Consider the following 21,415-nt stretch of genomic DNA (forward strand, 5'->3'; position numbering starts at 1 on the left):
AGCACTCTGAATGGTATCAACCACTTCAGAAGAAAAACCGGCTGCCAGCAGGTTTAACCTTTCACGTGCCAAACCCACAGGTCTAGGACCTGCAGGTCTTGGTGGAAGATCTCCCCCCTGGCCTGACTCAACAGGTCCCTGCACTGAGGCAGCTGCCAACCCGGTTCGCAAAGGAGAGGGGCGATCGCCGATCTCCACGTGCCCTTGTAGGGAGCCACCAGGAGCATCTCCAGACCGAACCTCCTGACTCTCTCCAGAGTGGGTCGGATTAAGTCGAAGGGGGGAAACGCGTACAGTAGACCTCTCGGCCACGTGTGCGCTAAGGCGTCCAACCCCAAGGGGGGACTGCCCTTCACCGCGAAGAACAACGGACACTTCGTATTCTCCGCTGACGCAAACAGGTCCGCCACTGGCTGACCAAACTTGCGAAAAATCTGGCTCACCACCCTGGGGTGGAGAGACCAATCCTCGTAGCGAGGACCTCCCCTGGACAGGAGATCTGCTCCGCTGTTGAGGAGACCTGGGACGTGTGAGGCCCTGATCGACTTGAGGCGCGACAAGCACCAAACCGTCAATTCTCGAGCCAGACGGTCCAGTGGCAACGACGACAGGCCCCCCTGTTTGTTGACATAAAACATGGCCGTCGTATTGTCTGTCCTGACCAGGACGTGACAATGCAAAATCCAAGGCTCGAAATGCTTGAGCGCCAGGAGTATAGCCATCAACTCCAAATAGTTGATGTGACGACCCCTCATCTCCAGAGGCCAAAGCCCCTGCGCTGTGCGCCCCTCGAAAGTGGCTCCCCATCCACTGAGACTGGCGTCTGTCGTGATCGACTTGTGGGAAACCACCTCGCCAATCGAGACTCCGCTGGTGAGGAACCCCTCCACCAGCCACGGAGACAGGGCGATCGCGCAGGAAGGGGAAACCGTAACCTTCTTGTACTTCAAGGAGGGCGGGATCCCGAGGGATAACATCCATCTTTGAAAAGGTCTCATATGAAACCTGCCCAAACGCAACAGATGTACTGCGGAAGCCATCATTCCCGTCAGTACCATGCAACTCCTGTAAGTGACCTCCTGGCCCACTTGAAAGGAGTCGAGACATTCCCGAAACCTGTCCACCCTCTCCTCTGAGAGACGGGCCGACATGTCGGATGAGTCCAGAAGGACCCCAATGAATGTAAGACGACTTGCTGGAGTCAGCATGCTCTTGCCGTGGTTGACTATGAAACCTAAGGCCTTCAGGTGAGCCAAAACCACTTGTGTGTGACGCGCCACTTCGTGGGCGGAGCTCGCTGAAATCATCCAATCGTCGATGTACGTCGCCAACCTGACGCCCTGCTGTCTCAGCGGGGCGATGGCTGCTTCGGTCACTTTCACGAAAACCCTCGGGCTCAGTGACAGACCGAAAGGGAGTACTGTATACTCGTACAGGCGACCCTCGAAGGCGAACCGAAGGAATTTCCTGTGTGGGGGATAAATCTGGACGTGCTGATAAGCATCCTTCAGATCCACTGAACAGTGGAAATCCCCTTGCCTGACCGACCGTAACATGGTGGGTACTGTTAGCATCCTGAAAACGTATTTCTTCAGGTACACGTTTAGTGCCTTTAGGTCCAGGATGGGACGTAGCCCCCCCCCTTTTTGGGCACCAGGAAATAACGGCTCCAAAATCCCATGCGGGATTGGGTCCTGTCCAGCTCCACTATAGCACCCTTGCTTAGCAATGAGCTGATCTCTTCTCTCAAAAGACTTGCTTTTAAACCACGTGCTCTGGTATGAATAACCCTGCTCGAAAGCGGGGGTATATCTGCGAACTGTAACCTGTAACCCCTGGTTATCGTTCGAAATACCCAATGGCTCGGGTTGCATAACTTCCACTGGCGCGCACAGCGTGCTAGCGTGTTTTGAGCGAGAGAAACCCCACCACTGTGCTTCCGTGACGGCGGAGCTTTTTGGCGGCCGGACCGGAAGTGGGGAACCTGCGTATCCGTATCCGGAACGACCGGATGCGGAGCGCAAGGGTTCAATAGGCCGCATGGCGGAAACACCTTCTGGTTGTACCGCTTGACTAGCGGAGCTATTTTGCGGCGGGACCGGAAGTGGGGAACCTGCGTATCCGTATCCGGGACACCCGGATGCGGAGCGCGGGGGTTCAATAGGCCGCAAGGTGGGAACACCTTCCGATTGTACCGCTTGACTAGCGGAGCTCTTTTGCGGCCGGACCGGAAGCGGGGAGCTAGCGAATCCGTATCCGGTGAAACCGGAAGCGTTCGGTTTTGGCTCGATAGAGCGACAGGAAGAGCAAAGCGATTCGACTGATAAACAGACTCGCCCACAACTAAAGCATTCTCCCCTGACAGGAGAGGAACTTTTACGTTTAATACCTGCTCTAAGGCCTTTATGCTTGTCCCTTGACCCGGGCTCATAGTAGGCCGACAGAATTTCTGACTCAAGGTTAAATTCATAGCATCGCTCACGCGAGGGAAAATCCACTCGCGCGCATGAGGAACCATATAATTGTTTGACGTTAACATTACTGGTTGCTGATAAAACCTCTGACTGATTAAAGAGTCCTGACGGGACTCCATCATTCTTACAGGAGGCATGCATAAAGGATTCATATTGTCGACGCGAGGGATATCCCACTCGCGCGCTTGAGGAACCACATAATTGTTTGACAATAACATTACTGGTTTCTGATAAAACCTGTGATTGATTATCGAGTCCTGACAGGACTTCATCATTACTACAGGAGGCATGCACGATGGGGTCGTCTGTGCTAGTGCGAGAGAGTTGGACAGAGACAGACTTTGTTCTTTCAACATGTTTATTGTCGACACAGGAGGCATCAAAATTAACATTTTCATTTCCCCGACACGGGGTACCGAAAAAACGCCCTCGTTTGGGGGGAGGGGGACCGAGAGACACCTCGGACCCCCGCCCCAGCACAATTCCCCTCTTCAGAGTGTCATTTGCGCTGTCCCCTACCGCGGCCACCGCGGTATGAAGACTGCTGCCTGCCATCCTTGGACGGGCGGCGCGGCTGAGCGCGCTCGGGAACCACAGCCTTGCTGCGGGGCCTGTCAGGCGCCCTGGCTGCAGAGGCTCCCCTGGAGGAAGACGAGTGCTTCTTAAAAGAAGCAGAGCGGCCCCTTTCCTTGGCGCGGGAGGAGCGGGACGTCCTCCTAGCTTGCTGCGGTTCATCCTGTGGCACTGTGGTGGACTCGACGATGTCCTTAGCCGCCTTGAAGAAGGTAACTCTACCCTGCAGCAGCTCCAAGCCCCCACCCATGAGGGTGGTGGGACTGTTCTCCATGTTTATGAGAGACTTGTACATCTCCCCGCGAGGACCTAGAGGCTTCTCGCCCACGTCCCTCTTAGGCTCGAGGTCGACATAGTCGAGCCAGCGGGCTCTCTCAGACTGGAGGTTGTAGTCCATGGACCTGCCCATCCACTTAACCGCATGCCAATTGACCTTCAGCATGATGTCAAATAGAGTGTTGAGTTCAGCTGTGTGCTCCCCCGTGGGCAGACCTTTGACCAGGTCCTTGGTGGAAGCGAGCAAGAGCTGGATCAGATTTAGGTCCTTAGCGGCCAGAGCAGCGGACCGGTAGGCGTTACGAGCCCTGTCCGACTGTAGCTTGTCCTCCAGGACAGTGAACCCCGGCGGGTTGGTGCCGACGGGGCCAACAAACGGCCCGTTTTTAGCCGTGCCTACATCTTTGTACTGGGGTCTGACAGAACTCAGGAAAGATTGTGCCAACAGGTGGTCCAGGTTAGGGCAGGTGGACATGCCTGCCTCCGCACCGCCCACCAAATCCAACACAGAAAAAGGCAGCTTCCTGGGGTCTTTATGTGTCTTCCATGAGGAATGGAGGGCCTTGGTGAAACCTTTCACCAGCGGCAGCCTGGAGAGGACATACGGGGCGGGAACCGAAGGCTCCTGCCCGGGCATTTCATCATCATCCTCGGCCTCTTCAGAGGGGAGAGGAGGTGGCAACTCCTCTCCAACTCTGGCCAGAGCTCTCATGTAGACTGTGAGATGATCCAGCATTTCTGCTGCAGAATCGACGTCCTCTGCTCCCGCTTCACTCGCTTGACTGGCGGGTGGAGGGGCAGTGGTGCCTGAGGAGGCTTGGGAGCTCCCTGCGGCGTCCAGTTGACGTGCTGGAGCCGCAGGGGCATTACCTTTCACAGTGACCGTGAGTCGAGAACCCTCGTCATCGACGGAGTCCTCCTCCTCCTCGGCCGTGTATCCAGAGTATTCAGAACCAGAACCCTCGCTCTGACAGGAGCTCAGGTCCGACTCTCGCCTGAAGGTCTGGACTGTTTTGGTGATGCTCACGTCGAGGGGGACGTCCCCGACGGTCACATCCAAGCGTTTCTTTTTGGGCACCGCGCCCGAAGGGGAAAAGGCTACCGGAGATTTCGTCTGGATGTTAGCCTTCTTGGTCGCCTTCTTAGCGGCGACTTCACCAGACCCGCCAGCTCCAGTGACAGTGGAGCTAGCTGCGGTCGGTTGCGCGGCAGGCGGTGTCTCATGTAGCACGGCGCCATCTTGACTTGGAATGGCGCGCTGGTTGCCAAGCGGATCTCCGGAAGGCAGCGCCGCACCTTGACCAACGGTGCGGTCCGCCTGGGGAAGGAAAGACTGGGCTGTGGGGTTGAGAGCAGTGGACCCACCTGGTGGAGCGCAGGCCCCGAGGCCTGCCCTGGCTAGGTAGAACCGGTGTATCAGTACATCGCGGTCGTAGGCCACGCAGCAGTCACAGAAAGGTCCTGCTCTCCCCTGAGGACTCAGTGCAGAGAAGGCGTGTGCAACGCCCATGCAGCCGACACAGAGATGGTGAAGATCCTGTCCGTCGATGAGTCCTGGACAGCCTGGACATTGCCTCGGCAGGAAGGCCAGAGGATCCATGGCGAAGCACTGTAGATAGAGTTAACCAGAAGCAGACGAGCTAACAAGCTAACGGCTAAGGCTAGGCCACGCTTGATTCGGGCAGGGCCTGAACAAGCGGTAAGCAGTGTAGCTAACGTTAACAATAGCAGACGAGCTAACAAGCTAACGGCTAATGCTATGCCACGCTTGCTTCGGCGGAGGCCTGAACAAGCAGTAATAATCCTTTGTTATAAAAGGAAATAACCGTCGATTTAGGACGGAACAAGAATAAGTATTCTTAAGTACGGGTTAATTCAACACTCGCCAGTGGGCGACTCCAATGCCACCGCTTTAGGCTAATGCGCGAAGAATAATAATACAAGGCTGAGTTTCAACTTATCTGAATGTGATATCGCAGAGAGTGAAAAGAGGATGTTACTTCCGCCTCCGGGGGCTTATATAGCCTGGAGGCGGGTCACTCCGGTTTGAGTGACAGGCCCTTCCTACCTACGTTAGTACGGGAGCTGAAGTAGTTTCTCTGAATGATCGCCAGGGGGCGTCATTACCCAAGTGGGAGGTCATCCTGGAATATTGACAGTAAACTAAACTTTTAGATGTAGTTAAAAACACAAAACCCCCAAATCTCTATTGTAATGCCTTTAATCCTAGATGTCTGTGCTGTGTGTGTGTGTGTGTGTGTGTGTGTGTGTGTGTGTGTGTGTGTGTGTGTGTGTGTGTGTGTGTGTGTGTGTGTGTGTGTGTTTCTTTTTTCTCCAAAGACCCACAGAAGAAATGTGATGATAATAACGTGTTTTCTTCATTTTGAGGTTAATTTCTTTTCATTCTGACTTGAAACGACAGAAAATGTCCACTTATTTCTTGTGCTGGGCCACAAAGGAGAGGACGAGGGCAGAGGGAACATAGAGGTCAGGACAAGGAGCAGAAGGAGGAGGGGTGAAGAGGAGGAGGAGTCAAAGGAGAGCATGTGTAAAGACATTAAGGGCCCTATTATTAACGTCTTAATTAACACAAGGTCTTATTACTTAAATTATACGTGGAGGGGTGACCAATGCCCATTTAGCTAGGGACACAATACAATCATGGCTGCTACAGAAAGCAGACTTCCCAAGGAATAGGGTGATTTTTATTTTTATTTTGTAATCAACTGAGAATTGACCAAGATATGGCCGAGTCAAACTACAAACTATGTTTGGTTGTCCTTACAACCAAACATTTCTTTTTGAGCTCAAAACGTGCTCTGATCAGGTCTAAACGGTATGCTTTTTTTATAGTCTACTCACTGCCATCATGCGATTTTATAGAAAAATATCCAATCCATCCATTATTTCCAACCATAATCTTTTGTAAAATACATGCGTATCTCTCATCGAGTTGTGAAAAAAAAGAAAGCCGCCTGGGCACTGCCGTTCCAATGAACGAGGCTGAAGTTTGTCCCTCGTTGCACCAGTTATAGAGCATAGAAATGGAGAAACTAGATCCAGGCATAGAACATTACCAGAAAAGTGATCCCGCCGCAATTATTGTTTATGTGTGCTCAAGATTTGAGACTAGCGTTACTAGGGATGGGTATCGTTAAGATTTTAGCGATTCCGATTCCGATTCCGGTTCTGCTTATCGATCCGGTTCCTTATCGATTCTCTTATCGATTCTCAGCCCCCTCGCCATGCAGGGGGCTGGTCAGAAATAGTGGCCAATGGTCTTTTCTACCTCCTCCACTCCTTATTCTCCTCCTGTCATTTTCTTCTTTTTCTAGTTTTTATTTATATTTTTCACCCAAAAAAGCTCAATCCAACGTCCCGTTTTTGCAGTGCTCAGAATGTGAAGGCACAACTTATTTTTTTTACAGTGTAGCCCTAATATGGATATAATATTGATGCCAGCTGATCATTCACTGAAAGGCCTAAAGTTAAAAATACATACTACTGTATATAGCCTATATTTGTAATTGCTGTGCCATTGCTGCTATGTCTGTGTCACTGTTAGAGCTGCATGATTATGGCAAAAACTTTATTTTAAAATTATGGCTACATATTGAGATAATTTATTTCAAATATTATTAAAAATATTATTATTGAATAAATATTGTTTTAAAACGATTGTCTTAAAAGCTAAAATAAATAAGGTTGCATTTGTTGTTTTCAAGGTGAGAAATTTACCTTATGTCACAGTAGTCTGACTCTAGTCTATTCCTTTCAAATATTTAAGGGCAAAATATTACCTCATGACACTGTTCCTGTTGTTTGGGTTGTAAAACCTCTGTAAGGGACTTAAAATGTTAAATAATACATTTCTGTTGCTTAATGTACTTTGTGAAACTATCGGAGGATACTATAACGACTTTTAACGGGCTTCACCTGGACATGCATTGATTAATCCAGCGTGCGGACAGACACACAACGACACCACGCAAAGTGAACTGACTTTTTTTTTTTTCAACAACAGAGAAACGGGAGGTGGTTTTCCTTTGAAACTGGCTAAAATAAAGGGACATTTAGGCTATAGGATGGCTTTTTCTGTACCTTGCAGCCTTGCAAGAGCTTTTGCAAAGCTGTTGCTTTCTGTTAAATGACAGTGAAAGTAAACTCCTTCTGCATGGACCGTCTGGAGGCAGGAAAGCCTGGTGACACAATGCTTTTTTTTTTCTCTTCTTCTTTTTTGAGACGACATTGACAGACACAGGATTATGGAATATATCCGTACATTGCAAAGGTAACCAGCACCATCTGTATTATGTAGGCTGCCACTATAAAGTAGACTGCCTGCTACTTGTTATGTTTGCTTTAGTTAGTCACAGGACCAGAGCATCAGACAACATGTTGGCTGCTTCTAAACAAGGCAGCGCGTCGCGTGTGTGACGTGATGTCATCGCGCATATGCAGGAATCGATAGCAGAATCGTTAAGGACATTGGCTAACGATTCCATGGAACCGAACCACGGGCAACCGGTTCTCAACAAGAACCGGTTTTCGATACCCATCCCTAAGCGTTACAGGAGCTGCTGCTACTGCAGACACCCGCGCCACCCCTCATCTGCTCAGACAGGCTCTGCCGGAGAAAGAACGAACGCTCGGTATGGCGGCGTCGCAGTGTGAAAAAATAAACACGCGCTAGTTTGGCGGCAAAATAGTTAATTAACATGAACTCTCCCCCATGTGTTAAATATGCTGGCGAGTCTAAGGCCCCGGCTACACAAGTATGAATCTTTTCCTGAACGCACATTTGTGTATATCCATATAAAAAAATATCCCGGTCCACACGACAATATTTAGGTTGAGCTCCAACAAGCTTTCCAGGCCAGTAGGTGGCGCCATGGCAGTAAGCGCACGCACACACACACGTCATCGTTTTCACAGATCTCTGTTTTGCCTGTCTACATAGATCCACTGAATCTGATATTTTGGTAAATCTTCGCTTATTTATTAGTTTACAAAAAGATCAGTTTTAGCGGCCGGAATCATTGTTTACGTGTGGCTGAAAGCCCCAAACTTGGTTCAGCGGATAATAAGGATTGCGCATAAGATGGTGGCGTTATCACTTAATTAACGCAGACCTGGGCATAAGACAATCAAAATAGGGCCCTCAGAGACTGGAGTTGTGGTGAAATGGACGGACTGCCTGAAGTGTTACTTATGGTTGACCAATGTACCTCAGGGCACTATGCTAGTGTCTTTCTGTTTTCTGTTATTGTGAGGGAAGCTTTTGCTGATAATAGCCGATCGACAAGCTCACAATGCGTCACAGCTGCGATGCGTTGTGAGTTTGTCGATCTGCTATTTTCTGCGAAAGCCTTCCCCACACAGCACAGATGCTGGGGCTTGAGTGGTTAATCATTGACTCGATACAAGGACGCATCGCATGCTACCCCCACCTCCCCAATAACCCAAATCAATGGTGGCATTCAGTGGTTTCGAAACCACAATCTAAAAGATAAGGTGGTGTTTGACTTCGCAAATCAATATTCAAAACAGTGAAGTAGAAACTAAAATATCACACACGTACACACGCACGCGCACGCACGCACGCACACGCACACGCACACACACACACACGCGCACACACACACACACACACACACACACACACACACACACACACACACACACACACACACACACACACACACACACACACACACTGTGGCGGCTCTTCTGGTGATTGCGTAGCAATTTATTCAGTCTGCTGACTTTTTTTATTGTTTCACTTTTCATCCTGAATGGAGCTTCTCAATTTACAAACTTTATGTTATCTCTTTTAACTATGTCTATATAGCTGACACCTCTAAATATATGCATTTTTCCTTCATAATTGACAACTGGTATTGCACTACTCCATTTGACCCTGATATTTCAGCACTAACTTCTAAAGTTCTGACATAAAAGAGAAGTAGAATGCGTTATATGTTCTCAAAGCCACGGTAACAAAGGCAGAAAAAATGATTGGTGAGCCATTATGAAAACCCAGAGAGAGTTTGGGATCATATACTTTTATATAAGTCAAAAGGTACTCTCTCTCTCTCACACGCAGGCAGGCAGGCAGGCAGGCAGGCAGGCAGGCAGGCAGGCAGGCAGGCAGGCATATAACATTAGAGATCAGTATGTGTGTAGGACAGTCTAGGCTAGCCGTTCCTTCTCCCATGTGGATGTGGAGATGTCTGTTCTGTCTGTGAGTTTACACATGCCCACAATCATCAGACATTGAGCGTGCATGGAATTCTAATCCAGAGTCGAGGACCCTCACAGTTCTGACTTCAAAGGAAGGACAAGAGAGAGAGGGCAAGAGGGAATGAGAGGGAGAGAGAGGGAGAAAGAGGTGGCAAGAGCAGATAACATAAGACTGACATAAGTATGTCATTAGACTGGGATACCTGGTTGTTATTTAATGCATGAACACTTTCTCACACTTAACTGGGTTATTAAGAGTGAGACTTTCCCATGAGATGTTGTTGTTGATTGATTGGGCCTTCATTGCTAGTCATAACCAAAATCCTGAACATACTGTACACACTTATAAATATGACATAGAACCCTGTATTTGCCATCTAACATATAATTTTCCGAATGTCTGTCTGTCTGAGTGTCTGTCTGAAACCGCGTTTCTCCTCAGTGGCTGGAGCAATTGATCTGAAATCGCATCACCATCAGCATATGAACACACCTGACATAACTGTGAAGCCCGTTTGTCACTTTCACAAATCGTATGCTGTATAATTGCATTTTTATGGTGTATCTATATCTATTTAGCCTACAGTACCTTTTGTGACCACACATGTTAAGGGAGGGGCGCTGTTGTTCAGGCCATGCACAATCACACACACACACACACACACACACACACACACGGGGGGGGGGGGGGGGGGGGGGGGGGTGTGTGTGTGTGTGCAGGCGGGCAGGCGGGCGGGCGGGGGGGGGGGGGGGGGGGGGGTGGTTCTGGCCCTGTTACAGATGTTGTCCAAAATCATGCAGATCGGTACACAGTATCTCTGTAGCCGTTAAATGGAACGGGTATTTCTTACATTGATGCTCCTACATATTAGCATGCAAGCACCAGTTAAAGTTACTTTCCACCCCTCATATACTGTGTGCACAGTGCACATCCCATAATCCACACACTGCACATCATTTCGGAGCTCATATCTTTGAACGGGTAAGGGCTAGTTAAGTAAAATATAGGAATTAGAGCCCATCAAAACACGTTAAAGTAACAGAGCAGATTACGGAAAATACAAAAGAGTAAGAAACATAAAAACAATATTTTGGAAAAACCGTACAAGTAAAAAGAAGAAACTGGAATTACACCTTGTGGGATCGTATTGTAACGCTGAAAGCAGAAGTTTGTGACGTGTTTGATTTCATCCGTTGCTACTGTATGTCATGTAAGCAAACGTGATTAACACATTTAATTGAGATGTGCTCGTACTGTTTCCACAGTTTTCAATGAAAGCTATCATAATAAGCTGCTGTTGCTCAAATGTTGTCTATAGCAATGAAGTGATTTCCCCTCAAACTAAATCAAATCAACCTATATTTATATAGCACATTTACAACAGCAAAGCTGACCAAAGTGCTGAACACCATAAAATCAATAATACAGAAACAAGAATACATAAAATTCCACAAATGACACAAAACTAAATATGCAGAAATAAAGACAGAACAGAAGAACTATATACAACTAAAAGCAATGGAGAACAGGTTTTTAGCAAAGACTTAAAAACACCAATTGACTGGGCGGATCTAATGGGGAGGGGCAACATATTCCAGAGCCTTGGGCCGCGGTGGCAAAAGCGCGGTCACCTCGTCTTATTAGTTGTAAGGGTGTCTGTCCTCCAGCAGCATCTTGTCCGCGGACCTCAAGGCTCTGGTGGCAACATAGGGTTTGATTAAGTCAGAAAGATAAGAGGGTGACAGGCCATGAAGGGATTTAAAAACATGTTCTATACATGTTCTGAACGGCCTGTACGACAGTGTGTCATTTGTGTACAAATTTAGTTAGCTTAACATAAGATGGCATGAGCACAAACTAGACCTAATAAAAAATACAACCATGGAACAATTTGGTTTTTGACCTGGACCTATTAGCTGACTTTATGTATAAAGGCACCCAAGTGTTGCGTCGAATGTGGTGACCTATCCATTTGTGTTCCCAGAGCATGGGAACGAATTGCAGCAATGGAAGGAACAGAATAGACAGATATCACTTTCAGTGGATCAGCGGGGATAACACACACGCTATGAAATCTTATGTGAATGTGGGTTTAAATCTGGCTTTTAACCTCTTCGGGGTCATGACTTTTAAATTATGAAAATATGTAATGTGTACAATATACAATTATTCTACAGAACTACGGGATAGAGACAGTTCAAAGAACTGCTGTATTCAAATGAGTCAGGCCAATTGATTAAGAGGCTTATAAATGCAATAACCCAGCCAATTACCCTGTGCAAATTAGATCACTTTAACTGGGTGTATCACATTTTTAATAGTCACTTTGTTTTTGCATTATCTGAAGATACTTTGGCATGTGTTACTAAAGCAATAAGCCACAAGAGGCGAGTGGTTACCGGGGGAGTATACACCGGCTGAGAGGCGTTGGGAAACATGAGGCGCAGCCGAGTGTTTCCGACCCTCTCAGCCGGTGTATACTCCCCCGGTAACCACTCGCCTCTTGTGGCTTATTGCTTTTCTAAAACGGTCACAATATTGCAACATGAATATCATAGCATTGCATTATTTAAAGAAAAAAGTACACTTCTCCGCCACCAGGAAGAGACATGTCCTTGCGTTTACCAGCAGGAACGGGACTTACGGAAGCCAGTGTGTGTTTACAAAGTCACGTCATTCTTTTTGCAAAAAAAAAATAGGGAAACAACACTTGTGTTAGATCAGTCTCATGTTAAGAAGTTAAGAACCATATTCGATCCATACACATGTTTATTTTCATCCAGATTTAGCTGCTATGTATCACATCAAAAACGCTAGCATAGCAACCTAAGCTAAACAGCCGAGTGGTGCCTGGAGAATAGAGGGCACTTGTTGCCTTTACAAGCCCCGCCCGGAGCCATTCAGTCACTGTCCTATGCATGCGGGCGGTGCTTAGAAGCACCCGCACGGCAGGATTTGAGAGGAAATCAAACGCTCGCTTCTCTAGTTCAGCCTCACGGCACAGTGGAAAGAAATAACGCACCTGGCTTTGATATAAACTGATTCAAGGTATGGGTTACAGTCTCAGGTATACCATGGCACCCAGCCAATCAGAATCAAGGAATGGAACTAGCCGTTTTAGAATGAGCGTTTACTGCTGATCTATACCCAGGGGATTAACAAGTCAAGTGAGAGCATCCATCATGGTGCTTTGTAGATATGGACATGTCATTTTACTCATTATCTGGGTGGCCTAATTTGAATATAATAACATCACAGGTTAAAAATAGCTGACCTCCAAGCTCACAACGCGTCGCAGCGCGACACGTTGTTAGCTTGCAGGTCTGCTATTTTCGGTATACTTGATACCGAAAATGAAAAGCATAATCAAGTGAATACTGGAGATGTGGCATAATGGCATGGATTTCTACACAGAGAGGGCAATTCTCTCAACATAAGATGTTGCATTCCAGTTCAGGAGAGTTTGGACAAGGCAATTAATTATCTTGAACAAACGCTGCCTTCAGGTATGGCATAGAAAGAGGGCATTTGCATTTCTTTCACCGTAGTAAAAACTGCATTCATGGCTTGGAGAGGGCACTTTTTTATGGATGGATAAAAAGGCAGGGGCTCAAGCCCCCTTTGATGTCTATGTGTGCACTTGCCTGGGCTTAGGTGTTTAATCTTGGTGGCTGCAGCTTTCCAGGACAGAGGAGTCTGCGACATATAGATTGAGTGGACTGTTGAACAAAATCACATTCCCAGGTCTCATTACCAATCACCAATCCCAATGTCAACCTCTCAGTCAAGAGAATCCACCTGCCACTTCCATTTATCCAACCATCGGTTGATTTCCTGGATACGTCTAGTGGTATAAAGTAACTAAGTACATTTACTCAAGTACTGTACTTAAGTACACTTTTGAGTTATTTGTATTTGTATTTACTTGATTATATCCAATTTACAATACTTTTACTTCTACTCCACTAAATCTCGGATCCAAATATTGTACTTCTACTCCACTACATATATTTGAAAACTTTAGTTACTAAGTTACTTTGCGGATATAAATGATAATATTATAGAACATACATTAACCACTTTAGCCCTATTTTATACCTAGCTCACAGCGTGATGCGTTGTGAGCTTGTAGATCTGCTATTTTCAAACATTTTGTACTTTTACTTTTGGTAGTTTTTTATGCCAATACTTTCATACTTTTATTCAAGTACATTTTGAATTCCGGACTTTTACTTCTAACAGAGTACATCTACATTGCAGTATTGATACTTTTACTTAAGTAAAGAATGTGAGTACTTTTTCCACCACATACGTCACCCTCAGTCACAAACTATCTGCATTATGAGGGAAATGTGAAATCACAAATCAGTCACCTACGCATAATCTGTCAGACATGTCTGCCCCTAGGAAGCTTTCAGTGGAAACATCGACAGAGGATAAGCCAGAGAGGATATAGCTGCCAACTGGAACATTTTCCTCTTCCAAGAATATTTTTCGTTCTTTTTTATTTTATTTTTTCAACCGTGCTGAAAGGAAAACAGTGGAAAACGATACTATTACTTTTACCTAGTAGACAGGCTTATAGCGGGAAGCTTTGTGTCTCAGTGGGCCGGGGTACACTCTCTCTGTGGGAAGCCGGTGGCGGTTTCACCGCGCCTGTTCTTTGACGGCATGAACACCAGATAAGAAATACATAAATAGCGCGCATGAGTACAAACACACTGTCACTCACTTTCTCAATCTCTCTTGCACAGACACCTCCTCGATCCCAAACAAACAAACACGCACGCACGCGCACACACATGCATACACGCACATACGCAGGCAGGCAGGCTACACACACGCACGTACGCATGCACGCACGCACGCACACGCACACACACACACACACACACACACACACACACACACACACACACACACACACACACACACACACACACACACACACACACGCACAGAGCATCAGCTAGCAGTCACCAAAGGTATCCCAACCTCATGTTCATTCACAATTCCTTCAAGTTTGCCTCTCTGCCAAAAGGGACACGATGTGCTTGGCTGACCCTAATTTTTATGCTCTATAATTAAACGTCCTGGAGCTCAGCTGCTAAAGGAATAGCATCAAAATAGGACATTTGCCTACCCTGGCATCCAAAATTTGGTCATGTCATTATAGGAAAAAAATGGCAATTGTTTGGAAATCTGATCTACAAGCTCACAAAGTGTCCCACCCCGTTGTGAGCTTGTACAGTAGATTGTCCATTTTCAAAATAATTGAAAATGTTTGTGGTTAAAGCCATACTGTGTAAGTTGCCCAACTAGTGGTCATTAGCCCTATAGCAAACCGCGGTCGCGTCCGCGTCTTTCGTCCGTTTTTCGTACCTTCAGACCCCCGCGTCTGCCTCCACCTCGCTGAGATCTATCTTTTAAGGGGTCCCTTGTTCCTGTGCGTTCAGTAATTCCAGAGATACGGACTCCTTCACCCTGCCTGGTAGGCGAAATTACCTAGAGAAGGGATGGTACAAACGGGCGACAACAAATATGGCTGCCATAGCGACCCCACTTCAAGATGCGCTGTGATTGGCCGGCAGTTGTATAACCCTCGCTGTGATTGGCCGGTAGTGTGATGACGCAATTTTGGCGCGAGATCCGGTCCACGGCAAGGATCTCAGTTTACATATAGAGAAGGCTTTACAGGCTGAAATTCACGGCGCGGATCTTCTAAAACTTTTGTGATTTAATAGTTAGGAGAATTTTAAGATTTGTTTTATAAAAAAAGTTACATAGTACAACTTTAAGTGGTTAAGCCATCCAAGTATGCTATTGATTGATGTTGCTTCCTTGATATTCCAGTTACTTTGTACATTTGTACTTTGTACTTTGTACTTTCTAGCATGTCCTTGTTCTCTTCTCTAAAATACCCTGTTGTTGTTTTGATTAATGTTCATGGCATTTACTCCAACATTGCACTTTGTAAATAAATCACTCTTGATAACAGGGTCTGTTAATTCTCCGCTATTTTGAATGGTCTTTCTCTGACCTGTTAATGCTCCATTTCAGGAAACAAATGGGAATTTTATCGTTCACATTTTCTCCACGATTACACGTGGGGTAAAGTTTACAACTGTCGAAGGACACAGCCTCGAAGCCTAATAGTCTCTGTGATAGTCTAGTTCTTTCATTTTTCATTTTCTAATGGTAGATACATGTAGCAGTGGTTATGGCCTCTGTTTTTGAATAATGCATTCTCCATTTAACAGTTTTTCTTACCACCACCACCGCAGGGAGATTACAGCACATTTGTTGAATTATGATGATCTGTCAAGTAATATATATTTCTCACGCAATAGCTATTTTCACAAAACAAGAAAACAGAGGTGTGCTAGGTTAGGTGCACAGACTGCACACCTCTGCCGGTTTCAGACAGCGTACGCCCATTTCCACAGAATAGTGTCGCTGTTTGACACAAGCTCCCAGGGTAACCAGTGGGAAGAACCTCCTGTTATTGCTGCAGGGGGAAATAAAAGCTGATATTGTCTAGTTAAAGAGTACAGTACGGCTGGATAAGCCGGTGAGACAATCTCCAGCTTTACATGTATGGATAGGTAGGTAGGTATTATGCATTTTGTGTAGCATTACTGTTTACTGTAATCTTTATTCTTATTCAAATTGGCTAATGGGAGGGCCCATATACAGTACAGTATAGGCAAGACCAGAGCCACAGCACTATGACATATCCAGAAACAAACCTGTTACATCTATGCATCGTGTGTTCGCGTATTCCATCAGCTTCTCGAATCCGTTGAAACTTTTTCAATTGATCAATAAGTTCTCCATCTGTAAGCCGCGGAGTTCAGACAGAAAGTTAACGGGCCAAAATAGAGGACGGACTTCCGCTTCCGGTTCAGGGACTCCAATGTTAAAGTTGTCCGCTCAATAATGTGTCCGTGTAGAAACCGATCACGGAGCATTAGTTCCGGCCTATTTTAGTTGCGCTTCGATAAAAAATGTTTTTTAATTAATTTTTATTACATTTACGGGTTCTACGGGCATGGCAGAGAAGGGGTACAAAGGGGTATTTTGATGGCAGAGTTTGTGTTAATATGACTCAGACATAACCATAAACAAACTTGATAAGCCCATATAAAGGCATATATGGAGATCATGTTGTCCAGAGCCACAGATCAGACGAAAATGGTCATGTTCATATACGTGACCGGCCGACTTCAAACTTGGTGTGTACATCAGCAAGGACTCAAGGGAGTGCGGTGCCTGCCGTCGAGTATTTCGGATAAGTGGTTGTCCATAATCGCTGATCCGACCAATACGCCCATGCCGGTATATGGGCATGCCAATATACGTATGTCCATATCGTCTCTGTCGGGCAGAAACCTTGTATCTCCAAGTTTCAAATTTGTACGTTTTTTCATAAATTAAAGCCCTGCTTCAACCTACAAGACTGTCGTACAAAACTAGTGATCTACAAGCACACAACTCCTTGCATTGCGAAGCGTTGTGTGTGTAGATTGGCTATTTTCACTTTAAATCATTTTCTAAAATGATAAATACAAAACAAGCGGTTTTGGACATACAAGGTTTCCACCCAACAACAACGATACACTGATGACATTGATCTATGTTCTTACTGTATCATGGACTATCTGTTTCTTGATTCTGTCTCTTTCTTCACTCTCTCTTCTAACCCACCAGCGCCCACCCCCTCCCTCTTCCGCTGCCCACAGTCATTCTTTCCGTCCATCTGGTTATCTTTTCCTCCCTCTCTTCCTCTCTCCTCTGTCTCCCTCGTCCCTCTCTCCTTGGGACGCTTGTCTTGTAAAGTTGGATTGAATGCTTTGATAAATACCATACGCTGACATGTCCATTAAATCAGCAGTGCCACAGTGCTCCTGTGTTCTGTCTGTCCTCTCAGGCCCCTTACATTCCCATCCTCTGTCTGAGAGAGAGAGAGAGAGAGAGAGAGAGAGAGAGAGAGAGAGAGAGAGAGAGAGAGAGAGCGAGAGAAGCAAAAGAGCAGATTGGGGAAGGAGCAAGGAGGATGTCTATGTGGTGTGGGGGAGGGCTGTTTGTGTGTGAATTTGTGTGTACTGGTGATTGCGTGTTTGTGTGTGTGTGTGTGTGTGTGTGTGTGTGTGTGTGTGTGTGTGTGTGTGTGTGTGTGTGTGTGTGTGTGTGTGTGTGTGTGTGTGTGTGTGTGTGTGTGTGCGCGCGCGTGCATGTGTGTGTCACAGCAAGAGAGAGAGGCAGCAGATTGCAGAGGGCGGTGTAAAAGAGGGTTTTGCCTACATGCTAACAGATGGATAGAGAGAGGGGGGGTTTCATTTATTTATTTTTTCTATTAAAATGAGCAACCAGTTAATCGCTGAAGTGTGTGTGTGTGTGTGTGTGCGTGCGTGTGCGTGTGCGTGTGCTTGTGCGTGTGTGTGTGCGTGCGCGTGCGTGTGCGTGTGTGTGTGTGTGTGTGTGTGTGTGTGTTTTTTTTGAGAGAGAGACAGAGAGAGAGAGAGAGAGAGAGAGAGAGAGAGAGAGAGAGAGAGAGAGAGAACAAGACTGCTTGCCATACATTTTGATAAAAGGGTAGAAGTGTGGGTCTCATCCTCCAGAGTGCTCACTCATCTGTCCTAACTGTGAGAGTGGACAAGCACTTCAGCTGAAGAACATATGCAGCCCTCAATGCACAAGTACACAGGTGCACATGCACTACAATGGACACAATATCTCTCTATCATGCAGGAAACTAGTTGCACAGTACACTGGCTTCTACAAGTTGAAACTTACTTAATACAAAAAGAAAATCATAAAATAAATGCTGATGGGTTCCCAGATTGGCACTTGCTTAACCACCAACACCTGCTGTGAAAAACAACTGCTGTTACATCATGATTAGTTTGTGATCCGGTGTGACCAGCTACGTGGTTGAAAGTTTGAACTTGTACGGGCTCTATTTTGATTGTCTACCATATGCTGCCAAAAACGAGGAACCCGAGAATTTCGCGATGTACCACCCTGCCACGCCCGAGGAACCCGAGAATTTTTGAAAAAAAAAATAATATTTTTTTTTTCAATTTTTTTTTTGAACATTTAGTAGGCATGATAGCGATCGCGAAATTGCATGTTTAACCCCCATAGCAACCCCATATTTCAAACATGGCAGCCATCTTTGTTTACATTTTAGGAAAACATAATGGCTGCTATCTCATGAATGCCTGAACGGATTTCCATTCGGATTTTTTTGTTTGAAAGCTGTGAGCAATGTGGACACACGTGGTGCATTATCTAGGCATGGGTGTGCATGATCCGTGCACTATGAATTACATGGAAGTCTATGGAGACAGTTTGGCATATGAGAGTACGAAGGTATTGTTAAATGGCAGCAGATGAGTTAACTTAAAGGCCTGTCCATACTGTCTCCGACCTACCTGTAAGGTCCGGTTCAACTACATAATGACGTCACTCGCATCTTCTGAAAAGCATTACCCCGAATTAAGTTCGGAAAACTGCACGTCGGAAAGTCGGAGCTCTCCGACGAAAGGTTCGGTGGTCGGAGACAGTATGAACAGGCCTTTAAGTTAAGCCATAAGAGCTGGTACTTAAGACAATCAAAATACAGCCCCTAGAGTCCAATGCAGCATTATAAGCCTCATTTGCGGTAGCCATGCACACATGTGCCATTTAAACAGTCACATCTTGATCACTTCCCTTCAATGCATTGCCGTTGGCGTCGCGTGGAGTTAAACCATTTGCGTCGGCTACTCCCCTTTTTGTGACCTTGAAGATCAGCTATTTGCCGCAATTACTTCTATTCTCACATGGCGCCTCAGAAATGTACATAATGAAGTAGGAATAACATCTTGAAAGAATAAATTAGAACTAAATGCACTTCAAGAGGCTCGACACGGGCGTCGCCATGGATGCCGAGCTCGGCATGGCGCTGATGGCTGCTTTTCATATTCATTTCAGCCATATGGAGATGATGAATCATATTACTGCTGCAGAGGTCTAAAAGACAAGCTGTTATGACTCAATGACAGCAATTATCTATCTGTCGGGAGCGGTTTGCTGCTCTCCCTTTCACCTCAAATTACAGATTGGCTGGCTCTCCATTCCTCTCCCGCTATCTCTCTATCCACACACGTGTGCACACACGCACACACGCACGCACGCACACACGCACACTGTGTGTGTGTGTGTGTGTGTGTGTGTGTGTGTGTGTGTGTGTGTGTGTGTGTGTGTCACCATGCTTCCATCTCTTTCCCCTCCTCCTCCTCCTACATATTTAGGCTGTAGAGGAGTGTGACAGGTTACCAGGACAACTGGCTCAGCCAAGCAGCGAGGGACCTCAGCTCAACAGGTGACGAGTTAAAAAAAAGCTGCTTTCCAAAGAAAATGTGGGGTGATCTGGAATGGGAGGAATGGGAGAGAGTGAGCGAAAGTGAAAGGAAGAGTATATTAAGGTGTTTAATTAAATAGGTGCTTGGACATTTTATTTATTGATCTTACTTTAGGTAAAATGACGTTGGACTCCAGTTATTGTCATTTGAATATCGTCGCTGTTGGGGAAAAAAACGTTGTATCTCTATAATCGAACTTAGTTGTGTCTGTTGGTTTTATAAATATTTAACCAATTAAAAAAAGCGTGCCACTAAAGCATACATTGGATCGAATGATTCCTGAACGGTTTTTGGACATCTGTACAAGGTATCCACCCAACAGTGAGGATAGGCTATGCAGATAGAGAAGGGTAGGGTAGTACTCATGTCCGTGCATTGTGCCGATGCAAATGTATGCTGCTTTTTTCCGTTTCCCTTCATTTGGTTTGTACTTAGAGGACAGATAGTATCTCATTTTATATTCTGCATTTTAAGCTGATGCTCCTCGCTAGCATGACTTGCGGCAAGTGCAACAACACAGTGCAATAAGAGCAAGTCAAGTCTTTAATTTCTTACAGTCTTAGAGGTGCAAAAAGCCCTCAAACCTTTGGCAATTTTAGGGAAAGCAGTGGGTCCTGATGAGTTGGAACACTGATTGCATCACACAGCCTTTGACATAGTCTTTAATCTCTCCCTGAACTCTACAAAAGTGTCTCTTTAATGGAAATATGCATCTGTTCTTCTTGTTGTCTTCGCTCCCAGGGCATATTCCTATTATTTGTCCTCATAGAGCCTGTACTGAATTGGGGAGAGGGTGTTTTAAGTATGCCGTACACGCTTGTGTACATAATTTGAAACAGATTTCCATAATTTCTCTGTAGTCTACAGAGAAGTCTGATTGCTAATTATTTGTGTCAATTGTGTTTTATCGCCAGTCAATCAAAGGTTAGGATTCAAAATGTAAGTGTGAGCTTTTCAACACCACACTGGTGAGTCATTTAGCTTTCCAGACACAGAGAGAGAGAATGAGAGAGATAATTTAAAATCAACTGAGGCATTTAGCAGACACATTTTAAGCAGACTTACAAGTCTCTCTCTCTCTCTCTCTCTCTCTCTCTCTCTCTCTCTCTCCCACCTTGATACCTCGATACCTCGATACCTCGATATCAATATTACTCACGATTAGTAAAAGCAATTGCATTATAGTGTTTAATGTTTTTCTGCTTAAGGTCCACTGCCTGCCTAACCCAGATAATGAATAGCATATCCATGCATGCACACTGCACAGTACACATAGAAGGGTTAGGTAGGTTTTATTGAAATAACCACACTTTTTGCATGTGCTACGTGCATGCATAGTGTCTATTCATTAATTTGACACACACACCAATACCTCATTTCAAGCCTCTTCGTCGACATGTATACCTTGCATGTTGATACCTCGATATCGATACATTTTC

At 45.9% G+C, this 21,415-nt stretch overlaps 1 protein-coding gene across 1 annotated transcript in view; it reads left to right on the plus strand.

Annotated features, from left to right (window-relative positions):
• The window catches only part of LOC308295528 (kelch domain-containing protein 3-like), a gene marked incomplete at both ends in the record, with an annotated part of 40,412 nt that extends 20,472 nt beyond the window's left edge, over positions 1-19,940 (plus strand). Inside the window, one exon of the mRNA XM_080738580.1 lies at positions 19,866-19,940. Coding sequence (XP_080594706.1) covers positions 19,866-19,940 — 75 coding nt within the window. The remainder of the gene's footprint in view (positions 1-19,865) is intronic.
• Between the last annotated feature and the right edge of the window lie 1,475 nt (positions 19,941-21,415).

Source organism: Nannobrachium achirus, assembly GCF_963921795.1.
Source record: "Nannobrachium achirus genome assembly, chromosome: 12".
NCBI classification, from domain to species: Eukaryota; Metazoa; Chordata; class Actinopteri; order Myctophiformes; family Myctophidae; genus Nannobrachium; species Nannobrachium achirus.